The sequence below is a fragment of the Pelmatolapia mariae genome, linkage group LG3_W (assembly GCF_036321145.2).
Source record: "Pelmatolapia mariae isolate MD_Pm_ZW linkage group LG3_W, Pm_UMD_F_2, whole genome shotgun sequence".
NCBI classification, from domain to species: Eukaryota; Metazoa; Chordata; class Actinopteri; order Cichliformes; family Cichlidae; genus Pelmatolapia; species Pelmatolapia mariae.
In genome coordinates, this window is record NC_086229.1 from 5,363,485 (window position 1) to 5,378,068 (window position 14,584).

General features: G+C 39.3%; 2 protein-coding genes across 2 annotated transcripts in view; one reads left to right on the forward strand and one right to left on the reverse strand.

Annotated features, from left to right (window-relative positions):
• LOC134620251 (uncharacterized) overlaps window positions 1-14,584 on the reverse strand; it is a 331,095-nt gene that overhangs the window by 52,179 nt on the left and 264,332 nt on the right. The window lies entirely within an intron of this gene.
• Window positions 13,435-14,584, forward strand: part of LOC135932462 (protein NLRC3-like) — a 29,284-nt gene continuing 28,134 nt past the window's right edge. Inside the window, exons 1-2 of the mRNA XM_065469947.1 lie at window positions 13,435-13,727; window positions 14,245-14,367. Of these exons, the coding sequence (XP_065326019.1) occupies window positions 13,435-13,727; window positions 14,245-14,367 (416 nt within the window). The remainder of the gene's footprint in view (window positions 13,728-14,244; window positions 14,368-14,584) is intronic.

Below are 14,584 nucleotides of genomic sequence, written 5' to 3' on the forward strand. Positions count from 1 at the left end.
ATGGAAACGAGAAAAATGTTATTTTAGAGAAGACAAATTGATGAGTCCAACATTTTCATAGATCCTGATCACTGTGCAGATTTTTTGTTGTTTGTTTCATTTCCCTTCAAAATGTTCAGACTGGTTCAGTGTTGAAGTTCACTGAGGCCACCTACAGGAAATGTAATGAAACACTGTCACTACGAATGTGAACCAATACCAGCTCAGCTCTGACATCCTGTGGAACAAAACTTTTTTATACTACAAACATTTACAGTCAGTTTCTCTGTTTCCAGTCTATAGATCCAGTCACACCTTCTACCTTCACCTTCACCACTTATCACCTATAGACTGAGAGCTGAAACCAACCGTCCAATCAGGGAGCAGCATCAATCCAGTGATGAAAGCTTTATTTCACTGAATGTTTCTTCAAAGCTCATTTCAACCTGTTGAAGTCATGAATGAAAGTGCAGACTGAGAGTGGATCACATGATGTTTAAGGTGTGTCATGTGACATGTTCAGTATTGTCACACATGTCTAGATTGTCCCTGATATCATAACTGATCAAACACTGATTATATTTGAAGAACTATTACTGATGGCAGCAAAGTTTGAATGGAGCTCTCTGTCTGTGCTGATTTGTCGCCCTCTGGAGGTCAAAACACAAACTGCATGATGTCACTGTAACCACCACAGTGACAGGAAGTGTTTTTAAATGATGAAACACTGATTACTGGGGAAATGTGATCAAATATCCATGTACTAAAGATTCTGGCTGCTGTAGTTTTTAAACAGCTGGAAGAAAAAATAAACTCTCATGCAGATTTAAAGATTAGTTTTTATAATCCATCAGATAATCTCCTGTCTTAATGATAAAATTGATCAGTCTGATAATTAACACGTTTGGTATTTTTACCAGCTTTTCTTCCTGCCTTCAAATAAACTTTATTAACACAGCAGATTTTTTCCAGCCAAACATTTAAAGCTCACACACATCCATTCAGAGCTTCTAACACTAAATACTGCACGAAGATTTCCTCTTACACCATCACTCACCTTGATTCTGGATCATGTGTGAACATCTCCATATGTTTCTAATGTAAGACTGGATGTTTTTGGAAAATCAGCTGCTGATTTTTTCAGATTAACTGACACATTATTTTTGACAAAGACTTTGAAGCAAGTTTACCTGGTAATGATACAACAGCCTCTCTTCATTTCATGGATAAGAAAGAGGAAAATCAACCAGACACAACAAGGTGTTGCCTAACGTAGATATTAACAAGAACTGACCTCTTAGAGAAAACTATTTTGAGTTTCTTTGGACGTCTCTATATGAGCCTGAAATGACTGAAACCTGCATGAACGTGGTACAGAGAACTGCCAACAACACTGATGAAGTGAGTGAAGTAATCTCTTCTCTGACCACCTCTGACTCGTGACCACTACTTTAATTTGACTTCTTATGGAATTACATTAATGTCAACAGCTCCATTGGAGAAAAAAACAAGAGTCCATTAAATTACTTACTAAGTTAGATAAGATTAAAACAAATGACATACTTTTAATCACATATAACTTTGGAGACATTGAGTCATAATGTGAGATAAAAAAAATTAAATTTAAATTTTTTTTTCTGACAATATTTACTTTTACTCCCTACATTTTCAAACAAATATCTGTACCTTACATTTTCAAAGGGCTGCTGCTTTAACATTAAATGCATTTGAGGTGAGTCGATGTTATTGATGGTCCTACTGTGAGGAGTCTAAATGTTGGACATGTTTTACAGAATAAAGGAATCCCTCAATCAGTGACTTCCTTTGAGATGCAGATTAGAGACCAGGAAACACCATCAAACAGTTCATTTAAATCAGACAGCAAAGTGACATCAAAGAGTTCATGTTACTAACAGCTCACCTCTCTGCAGCAGACAGAGGCCGGACTTTAAAATTAATGGGACGATCTGCAGACAGGTTACTCTTACAGCACACACAGCTGGGTGGAGGTCCAGGCTGGTTCCTGTGAATAATGATGGAGCAGTGATGTGAGTGCTGAGCTGTGACATGGAGAAGAGTCATGGACAGTTAGAGATGGTCATCTCACCTCTGAGCTTTGGTCTGGCTCTCATGTTCCCCACACAGAGTGCTTTTAGAGGGAGGGACTCCCTCCTCTCTGTCCTCACACTGATCCATGCTGCTCAATTCAGCTCACACACACTTACACTCACTCTACCTTCACCTGCAGAGGAAACACAAATCATTCATGTGCACATGTTTACTAACATTTACAAATGTGTGCAGGGATTTGTGTGAAACCTCTGAGGGCTCACCAAGTCCTGTTTCGATCCACACAACACAAATCCGAAAACACTAAAACTATTTTACAAATGCACACAACCTAATGTGAATAAACACTGATGATTAACACTCATTTTATTAAGTTTATCAGTGACACTCTTACACACGTGTCTTTACTATCAACCAGACTCGCACACGCAGGTCATTTTAGCAGGTTTCAGCACTGACACGTTCTTTACTTTTCATGGTTTTAATGAAATCTTTTACCAGGTTGGGAGGCACACGGAGTGTCTCCCTGTCGCCATGGTTACTCTCTGTCCTCTGTATTACAGTCTGAGAGCAGATATGAGCGGTGCTTTTATTTTCCCTGGCAGCTTTTCTATTGTGTCATCAATTTATGGTGCGCCATTTTCCCTTTTGTTGTTCTTAATAAAGTTTAAAAAAAGAGAGAAGCTGTGCTGCAGTTCAGCGCTGACGTCACTGTGAGCAGCTGCATGACTTCATGAATCAGTGTGAGAGACATAATGACCTGTGGATCATTGTGTGCTTCCAGATGTATGAACACAGATTTATTTTAACATTTCATCCGAGAGAATAATGGAAAACTTTTCTTTTTCTCTTCAAAGTAAAGCAACAGAAGAGCGAGCAGAGCATGAAACGGCATCTACAGACCAAATATTCGCTGCATATTTTCTGTTTGTCGCAGAAACATCTGTTTCCAAGTCACTTATATGGTGTTATTTTTGTGCCACTATTCTGAGGGAACGCAAAACAAATTTACAGGTGCAAGTGTTGCATTTTGAGGAGAAATTTATTTTGACCGAAGAAAAGCTGAATTTGAGTGAACAAAAATTCATTGCTGCATGCAAAAAATGTATTTCAGTGTTTGCTATTATCCACACACACACACACACACAATAGCAGTTTTTGAGAGCTTGCGCTGTCAACATTTCTGCCCCTGCGCGCTCAACTCTTTCTCTACACCTTTATATTTGTGCCACAAAACCAGCCAATCACAGACTTGAATGCAAAAAAATTCTGATTGGCTGTTTTGGTCTCCAATCAGCTCGAAATGACAAAATCCAATATCCCAGAATCCATTTCGTCCTAAACTCAAACGAGGCAGTGGCGGAGTTTGAAATATTACTCTTTCTGGGTCACAAAATAAACTTTTAAGATATTTACATGCGAGAATGGTGCTGTGTAAACTGTGTAAATATCTGCCCGATTTATCAAGACATCACATATTTGCACAAGTGCTCTAATGTTTTCGGAGATGCCTGTTACCCACCAGCTGACTGGTTGGGAACTCGGGTTAAACATAATATATAAGGCTGAACTGACAAAAAAAATCACCGACTACACCACCAGCAGTCTTTATTATACCATAAAGGTTTTCATTAATAAAAACCATAAAAGTTTTTATTTTTCTTATAATAAAAACCATAAAGGTTTTTGTTATATTCGCGCCTTGTTTACGGTCCAAAACAAGTTAAGCAAATGAATGAATCAAGCGGCGATTTACATTTCTATAGATGTCTTGGGCATTTACCAAATATATCTGTAAATGATGTTCATCAACTTGTCGATATTTTACCCCGTGCCTCAGAGCAAAAGAGAAAAGGGATTCAAATGTTATATTTCTCAGCTGTCCCTCGTTTATCGCGGGTGTTATGTTCTAAAAATAACCAGCGATGGGTGAAATCAAGTAGCCAATTTTATCTTTTGACGTGTGGACATCGTGGACATCCAGTACTGCACTTCAGAGTCACACTGCTAGCAGTCGATGCAGCGATTCTGTACTGTACAGGAGAGACGTCACGGAGGAGATCGTCTGCAGCGATCAGGACGCAGGACACAATGTGACGTAAAACTAAGCATGAAAACTTGCACTAAACATTCCGCGAAACAGCGAGGTGAAAGGTGAACCGCGTTATAGTGAGGGACCACTGTAATTTTGAAGGTTAGTCACAACATACCCTTAATACATACTAATGTATAGAAACCCTTACCAGCAATCGTTCATTTTTTGTGGGGCCCATTTTCACGGTTTGTTAACATGCTGTGTAGGTGTGTACTTGACTAGCTGATATGGACATAACGGGGAAACATCTGGTTTGACTGTTGTTCACCTGTAGTTTGAATGCTGAACATTTGCCTGTTTAAATCATAAGACCAGTCACTATACAGAGATGTGCTTCTGAATGTGGACGATGTGTCTTCTGATTTTGTAATGCAGTTCTGCTTGTGTTGAGTGATGTAAAAAACTGATCGATCGAAACTCTTTAAACGTCAAAATTGACCATTAGATTTTTTGTGACACAACAACGGTGAGTGTTCCCACCTTCTCCTCTTTGTAACTTAATGCGATCTTTCTGTTTTCGAGTTTCGGACATGATTTTGGAGAATATCTTCGCCAGTAGCGATTGACTGCAAAGTAAAGCTACCGGAAATGTACAACCCCACATCCGGTCTCAAACCAGGAAGTTAGCATTTTCTCGTGCACAGGGTCTGTGATTGGCTGGTTTTGTGGCAGAAATATAATGGTGTAGAGCAGGGGTGCCCAATCCCAGTCCTCGAGAGCTACCGTCCTGCAGCTTTTAGACGCATCCTTGTTCCGACACACCTGAATCAAATGAATGGCTTGTTATCAGGCCTTTGCCAAACTTGATGGCATGCTAAAGAGGTAATCAAACCATTTGATTCAGCTGTGTTGGAGTAGGGATACATCTAAAAGCTGCAGGATAGTAGCTCTCGAGGACTGGGATTGAGCACCCCTGGTGTAGAGAAAGAGTTGAGTGCGCACGGGCAGAAATGTTGAGAGGGCGAGCAACTCATTGGGAGCGAGCGCAAATGCAAAAACTGAGCAAGAGGGGCTGCAGTTGTGTGTGTGGATAATAGCAAACACTGAAATACATTTCGTGCACTCAGCAATGAATTTTGTTCATTCAAATTTAGCTTTTCTTCGCTCAAAATAAATTTCTCCTCAAAATACAATACTTGCACCTGCTATTTTTTTTTTATTTTTATTTATTTTTTTTTTTGCGTGCGCTCAGAATAGTGGCACAAAAATAACGCCATACACCTCGGTCGGCCTCGTTGGTCCAGCTGTGAGTCTGTTACCGTGAACTATGGAGCGGCAGATTTGTGCTGTTTGTGCTGAACTAAGCTGCACACAACTGATGTCAGGTGCCAGGAAAACATTACAGACTTTAATGCAGAGACCGGAGATAAAAACGCACACAGTTTCTTGTGTGAAGAAATCAGACATGAACATTTACATTACCTGACAAAGACGATCAGCAAACTTTACGCTCAGAATAAAAGAGATAAGGGAAGTTTGAGCAGGAAGGAAACGCGCAGAGAGGCGTTTGAGGACAACTTCAAAATAAGGACCATCGAAACACTGTGCGCTGCGTTCAGGTGCACCTCGGGAACTTCCTCCTCTCTGGCAGGCTGTGATTTATTTCTGCTTCCTGTTTGAAGGACAAACACTTTGTTGTTATTCTTCCTGCAGCGTTTAAATCTTTCAGCACTAAACTGATGTTTGTATTTGAAGAATTATTACTGATGGCAGCAAAGTTTGAATGCAGCTCTGTGTCTGTGCTGATTTGTCGCCCTCTGGAGGTCAAAACACAAACTGCATGATGTCACTGTAACCACCACAGTGACAGGAAGTGTTTTGAAATGACTGAAACACTGAAATGATGCTAACGGCTGTCGTTAGGCTCACTGATAGCAGTGCTGATGTGTTCATGTCAAACACTGGCTCAGGTCAGACTCCTTCATCCTTTTCCAACATGGCTGCCCTCAGACCCACAGGAGCTCTGACCTTTGACCTTCTAAGACTAACCATTTTAGTCTCTTGGATTTGCTCAGTCTCTCACTGAGCAAATCCATTGGTTGCTCAGTGCACACACAAACCTGGGGGGGGCACCCGTTCAGCCATCAAATCTGCCCCTCACTGATGCAGTGAGTCATTATAGTCATCCATCTAATTCTAATGAATAATGAACAGGTGTCATATAATCCTGTTTGTAGTTGTGTTCATGTACATTTGTGTTTCTACATGAGACACTTTGGCACCTTTACTGCGGTTAAAAAGCATCAAGCTGCAGGAAGTGGAGGTGAAAATGAGCCTGAATGGCCATAGCTGACATTTCTTCATTGTTCACAGCTGCTGTGTCTCTGTGCTCTCTCACAGCTGTGTCCTACAGAGGAAACACAGTCCAGTCCCTCCAGTGGTTCGCAGACTGGGTCTGATGTTACTGTACCGTCTTTACCTTCAGACCAGAACCTCCCAACAGAAAAAGACTCAACATGTTTCATTTATGATTTCTGACTGAAAACAGCTCGCCTCATTATGAGCTGATCTTTAGGAAACATGAAACATGATTATCTTTTATTAGTTATTAGCTTCACAATCAAAATCTGCTGTTCAGCCCTCAAACATTTCCAGTTGCTGTTAAACAGAGCAGGAATTTCTCACACATCCTTTCCAAACATCCTGCTTTTAGTTTGGATGCTGACATCATTTGACTTTAGAAACAAAAACTACCAGGGTCACATGATCAGTCTGGCTCTAAGCTGGAACTTATGCACAAGTTGAGTTGATGTTAGTCTGAGACCTCTCAGTCCATTCTGTCCTGGGTTACAGGGACGTCTTTCCTGACTCAGCCAGGTCATTCACTCGTGTCTCTGCAGCTGTTCCGGCTCTTTAGACACATCTTTCACTAATTTTCTTTCCAAAGTTTTTAAAATCTTTGCTTCCTGCCTCTGCCAGGTCTGTGTGTAGAAGCATGTGTATGTTACTGTTTGAAGTCTGTTCATGAATCCAGTCATGTTTAGTTCAATATAGTGACGTGCTGATCTTTACCATGTTGTTCTGTTGTTTTGATCCCTCTGGATTCAAATGATGAACAGATCAGTCCTGTGTTTACGGCCATGGAGCTGACACGTGTCACACTGACACAACTCATGAATGAAAAGCTCCACCAACAACTTTTCTTTCATCTAAATGCAGATTTGTTTCTGTCTGTGTACAAACTGATGTCTGTCTCACTTCAGACTGGATTTAAATTCAGCTTCTTCAGGTGACACCTTCATGCATTCACTCCAAAAACAGTGTGAGATTGTGATAATATCTTATGCCATGTTATATCCCTGATTAATGATTGTATAATTATTATGTAGTTTGATTTTGCATTATTCTCCTGAATTAGAAGAAGATGATAACTATTACAGTTATTTAACTGATTTGTATTACATTAGACTGCTGACTCAGTGTGAATGATTAATATTGTTTTATGATGCATGATACTGCTGAGTTAGAAGAAATACTGTTTTCAGAGAGTCAGGACCTTGCTTTTTCTGATAGTAGAGGAGACAGAGAGCACATCCCACGGGAGCTTCACTCCCACCGTTGTTGAAGGCAGACAAAATAGAGAGCCAAGGCCATAAGTCAGGCTCGCTAGGAGTTAGAAAGAATGTGAATGTTTAGGCTTTTATGACTAGGTGGGGGTCAACAGTGGCTATAAGAGTTTGAGTAACCCTCCACCATTTGGAGATTTGCTGTGTCTCCCCATCCGGATGGTTTGTGCTCAAAAGTGTTGAATTGTATGGAATAAAAGATTGTTGATTGAGCATTTATACACCGAATATTGTCTTTCCTTCAGCACAAAGATCGAAAGAATTGGGAGATTTTAACAACAGAAAGTCGTCTGACTCTCAGACTGAGTCTGAGTAAGGTTCACATGCTGACAATGGGTTGTCACTCAAAAAAACTGATGTATCACAGAATTACTTTCATATTGATCTTAAAAGTAATGCATTATCTTTATCAATTACTGGTTGAAGAAAGTCCTCTCCCCTGAAGCCGACCTTGCTGAGCCTGGTTAGTGAACCGAATCAGCTTCTTCCATGTTTGTTACAGCCTCTAACATGACAACATGTTCAGCAGATGTCTCTGATATGGAGAACACACTTCCACATCTGCAGCAGATTTGGGACTTTTGTGTCTTTGATGTTGCTTGATAATCTTGTGAGAAGTGTTTGAAGATGATGAAGCAAACACAGACAGTAGATACAGAAGCACTGAGAACAGAGTGGAGGTTAAGGTTAACCCAAAGACACAAGCACAGCTTTATTTACACAGCACCAAATCACAACATCAGTCGACTCAAGGCGCTTTATATTGTACAGTAGACCCTACAATAAACCATACAGAGAAAAACCCAACAATCAGGCTACTAGTTACTGAAAAACTGTTTGTGTTTAAAGTGCTTTGGCATTCTTTGGCAATATTGTAGACAATGTTAAACTTAATCATCACATCGGCCTCTGACGACCTGTTTGCTGCTGCCTGCCGTCTCACTGCGTCCTGTCGGCGCTCTGTGTTTACGTCTTTGTGTGGAATCCGTTTACCTGCTCTCATTTACTGTTTTTGTCACGGTTGACACTGGACAACCGTGGGGATGTGAGGAAGGAGGACCCAAATGCTGGACTCTTTAATGAAGACAGTGCGTTTATTTACAGTGAAGTAAATAACCAGTACACAATAAATCCCTGTAGCTCCCTTGAGTCCCGTGTCATGTCTCACTCAAACGTCTGTGCTCGTGCTCTCCGCTCCCGTGTTTCCTGTGCATGCTGTCCTGTTTTGCCCCACGCTCCTCCTGCAGGGAAACAACAGAGGCAGCCATCAAACACAACTCCCACAGGCACGACACTACACTAGACAGCAGAGGTGTGGACTCGAGTCATTAATTTTATGACTTTACACTTGACTTGAAAAAATGTTGTAAGACTTGTGACTTGACTTGAACCTGTTTACTTGAAAAGACTTGATATTTTACCCAAATCTAAAATTTAACATACATATTATATAAAAAGTGCGGACCATTAATTCTCTTCATTCATTCATTCATTCTTACCACACTCTGAATGTATGTGAGCGTGAGCTGTAGCACAGCCAATCAAATTAACCAGATTTAAAAAAAAACAAAAAACAAAAAAAACAAAGCCAAAAATGCTCCCAAGAGTAATTTCTTTAAGGTACATAAACTACGAAGTAGTCAACAGAAAACAAAATGCAATATACAAAACATACAAGAAGAGAATCACAGACGGAGATGGAAGAACTTCCAACTTTGTCCGATATTTGAAGTTGCATAAAGAACTTCAAGCCCGGTTAGGTGGTGCTTTTTTTTTTTTTTTTTTTTTTGCTACAACGGATAGCTGACTTAGCTAACTTCATCTTATTAGCAAATGTTCTTCGGGCTACTTTGATGATACTGTTTGGCTTTAACAGGTATGATATGTTTGTCATGCTATTTTAAATCCGGTCCTGCAAGCGCATCCAAGAATAACATGCAACTTGTTAGCTCAGAATTGAATTGAATGGTGAGCAGGGTCCGTTTCAGAAAGTGGGTTCTGTAGCTGTACTCAGGGAAGAGACTTTCTCCCCGTCTCCTCCCCATCATTAACGCCGTAGATTTAACCCAGTTTAGACTGACAAATATTTTTTTGCATAACACATCAAAACAACTGTGTTTTACTTGCAATGAGAGCATGGTCGTGTTTAATGTCTAAGCCAGGGAAATGTTTTTTTAGTTAGAAAATCTGGCCCACCTCAGTGTGTAATTGAGTAGTCCTACTCAATTACACACTGAGGTGGGCCATAGAAAAGACAGAAGAAAAAGGCCATGTATAGCGCTATACATGGCCTTTTTCTTCTGTCTTTTATGTCAATACATTAAATAAAATACTTTGATCTTATGTTATTAGCTGTTGTTTATTTGCAAAGGTCAGTTATTCTTAACAGGGATGCTAAACATTGCTTATTAGAACTGTATGCAGAGTTCTGAGAAAAGTGTTTTAATAAATGATTTTTATATTTTTTTATTTATATTTTTTATTGTCTCAAAACTATGAGGGTTTAAGTGTTAATATTTATTTAGGATTATTAGGATCAACTTAAAGTCAAATGCAATTCATGAATGGTTGTAATGGAATGTCTGACATGAGTCTAATATGCTTACCTCTGTCAGATTTGAAGAATACCAGATGAAAAAGAGGATCACAAATGAATGTGTGAGATGGTTTGTCAGAGACCAAAGTGGCATCTCCTTCACTTTCAAAGTTATCTAAGCTCAGCTCTCTACTGCACACAAGCACAACATTCAAAGATGTGTTTGAAGCTGAATTTGGTGAACAAAAAGGGATCCCTGCTGCTGTAATCACAAGATGGAATTCAACACTGAGACAAGTGAAGGCAGTTCTCCAATGTGAACATCTAAAACTCTGTGCTGTTCTTGAAATGGCTGGGCAGAAGGAGTTATTATTCACAACACGAGAGTGGAACCTGTTGAAGGAGATGTGTGTGTGTGTATGTGTTAGTCCCCATAGGGAAATTGCTCCTCTACATTTAACCCATTCACCCAGTGCAGCGCCCGGGGAGCAGTGTGTAGGGACGGTACCTTGCTCAGGGGTACCTCAGGGTAGCTGGAGTCCAATCCCCGACCTTCCGATTATGGGGCAACCACTCTACCTACTGAGCTATCCCTGCTTCAAGATGTTGGACATCTTGGAGCCTTTTGGAGAAGCAACAGATTTGACACAAGGTGAGAAAATAGTCACGATCAGTGCTGTTGTTCCATCCATGCTGTCCCTCAATCACCAGAAACTGAGAAACTGAAGCCTCAAGCCCGTTTCCTGAATGGTCTGGTCAGGAGCCTCCAAGCATCTTTGAACAAAAGATTTCTTGGGATCTTTATCAGTGTGCGAATGGCTAGAGCAGAAGATGGGATAACTGCCCCCTTTTCAGATCCAGTGTGTATATATATATATATATATATATATACATATATATATATATATACATTACATATATATATATACATTACATATATATATATATATATATATATATATATATATATATATATATATATATATATATATATATATATATGTAATGTATATATATATATATGTATATATATATACATTACATATATATATATATATATATATATATATATATATATATATATATATATATATATATATATACATATATATATATATATATGTAATGTATATATATATATATATATATATGTATACATTACATATATATGTATATATATATATGTAATGTTTTTTTTCCCTCTGTCACTCACACATGGACACATACAAACACGCATGTTCACACCTGTTCACATAGAGACTAAATGAGAGACACACACATATACACACACACCCTGCCTATACATACAACATGTGGAACACAGACATGACAGCATAGTGCAGAAGAAACACACATCAAATAATAATAATAATAATAATGATAATAATAATAATAATAATAATAATAATAATAATAATGGTAATAATAGTCCACACTGCTCACAGACCACGACTCCCCGGAACCGGGTCCGTGACAGTTTTAGCGGTTTGATTTAACCAGCTTTAAACTGAGATTTAATGAATCTTTAATGAATATTGCTTTATTTAAGCGTCTCATCTCTATCTGCCTGCATTTTCAAACGTACGTACGCAAAGGACTAGGAATATCTGGACCACGGCCAATCAGAGAGGTGCCTCCCCTGACTATCTCTGATTGGTTTAGACCACAATATGGGCATAATGTGTGCCTATTACCGGTGCGACCAAGGATTTTTTTAGTTGCACCACTGAGACATTTGGTCAAAAATGTGACACTCTAGAGCCCTGCTAATGGAAGCAGGTGTAATGTAAACAGAATTGGTCCTATCACTGAACCCTGTGGAACCCGTAATTAAGCTCAGTGGGTGAAGAGCACTCTCCATTTACATGAACAAATTGGGGTCTATTAGACAGATATGACACAAACCACTGCAGTGCAGGACCTGTAATACCTACAGAATAGAATATTACCCACTGCAGAGGGTCATCAACACAGCCCAGAAGATCACTGGCTGCTCTCTGCCCAGCCTGGAGGTCATTGCAAACTCTCGATACCTCAGCAGAGCTGGCAATATCATCAAGGACCATTCTCACCCCAGCAATCAACTGTTTGAACTATTACCGTCAGGCAGACGGTACAGGTCACATAAAACCAGAACAAACAGATTCAGGGATAGCTTCTTTCCCAGAGCTATCACCATTGCAAATAAGCACAAAAACAATTGAACCTGCTTAGCCATACCATATTGTCACTGCCATTATATTATGCTATTATTATTATGCTGCTATTCATACTGTCATACTGTCATTATATTAATGCTGCTATCCTGTAAATATCATACTTACTTTTGTTTGAGTACTTATGTTTGTTTTATTGTACCTTTTATATCTTACTATTTTTTTATTATATTTATTATTGCATTTTGCACCAAGGGAGTGGCACTCCAATTTCGTTGTACCCTGTACAATGACAATAAAGGCTATTCTATTCTATTAGAGTGATTAGAGCACGGTTCAGTTCTGCACATTACATCTGACACATGCTTTAGTCATGGAGGGAGAGGTAGAAATGTGTTTAAGTCTGTGAGACTTTACTCTGATATTACAGTCAAATACTCATATATATTTATATATCACTAAAAGTGACATTAAACTGTAGGAATCCATGGCAGCAACAACTCTGACCCACCCAGATGACTGTGATGTCAACCCAGTCAAAGGTTGAGGAAACAATTTTATTTGTTCAGTCTGTGAATTACAAATAAACAAATTCAAAACTTAGCGGTTGGTTCTGTTTAGGTGGGCAGTGTACAGTCAGCCTCCACAGTCTAATAAAGAGTTGCAGTGTGACCACTAATGCTTTGGGCAAATAACAATGTAATGTAATTGGAAAAAAGAAAAACAAGTTTTAATTTAATGTGATTTGTGATGCCGAGCATGTTAAACAGTAGTAGCCTGTTCAAAATGTTTACATGTACTGAAGACTTTCTGTTTTTTACTGTGCAGGATCAGTTTGATCTCATCACCACATGAAGACATCATCTCAAAAAGTTTTCTCATCAGTTCAGGACCTCAACTGAGACCAAAGACAGAAGTTTGGAACAAGAATGACTGTTGGAGAAAAACATCCAAATAAGACAAACAGAACCATCTTACTGGTGGGAGAAACAGGAGCAGGAAAATCTGATCAACGCTCTGCTCAACTACACCATGGGAGTGAAGTGGGAGGATGAAGTCTGGTTTGCAATTGTAGAGGAGAAGAAGAAAAGTCAGACATCAGATGTGATCGTGTACGAGATCTTTGGTTTTGAAGATGAAACTCTGCCCTACTCTCTGACCATCATCAATACTCCTGGATATGGAGACACCAGAGGGATCGAACATGATGACATCATCAGTCACAGATTATTGGACTTGTTTCAGTCAGAGGATGGAGTCCATGAAGTTCATGCTGTGGGTCTGGTGATGAAGTCGAGTGTGAATCGACTGAGTGACCGACTGATGTATGTCTTTGATTCAATGATGTCTCTGTTTGGAAAGAACATAGAGAAAAACATTGTAGCTCTGATCACACACTCAAATGGAAGAAGACCTGAAAATGCTTTTAAAGGGAAAATAAGAAGAATCAGCCAGTTTACTTCCTGTTTGATAACTGCCAGCATGAAGACCGAAGAGAGAAAAATTCAGTTTATAAAAATTTATGGGAACTTACACAGACAAACATGGATCAATGACAGACTTCTTGGGAAAATCTAATCCTCAAAAACTGATGAGAACAGTTGAGGTGTTAAATGAACGAATCAGACTGAAAGCCTCCATCCAAAACCTGAAAGAGAGAATCATGCTGGCTGAAGTGAAACAGAGAGAAATCAGAAACATGAAAGAAGCCCTGAAACAGACAGGAAATAAAATAGAAATTAAGAAAATATTGAGTCTTTCAGAAAACCTTGAAAATTAAATTAAACAGCTGACAGCCGAGAATTCCCAGTTTCTGGATGAGTCCTACCAAAATGTTGTCAGGCTGGAGCAGATCGCTCTGAAAGCTGATTCAGCATCCACTATTGTACACTTGGACTTTCTGATTGAGAAGATGAAGCAGAAAGGAGACACGGAGAAGGTCCAGAAACTGGAGGAGATAAAAAGGTGAGTGGACGAAGGAACCAAAGCACACGTTGGTACGAGCTTCATCAAACTCCATCAGCTATCAGAAACATTGATGATTGGAGAAACACACAGGTTACCTGGTGATAGTCACAGTTTAATATGGGCAGCTGCTGTTCAATATAACATCGTCACAATATTGTTCACAAAATAAGTAAATGTAGTTTGTTTCCTGAGCTTAGAGCTGCTGGAACTTGTG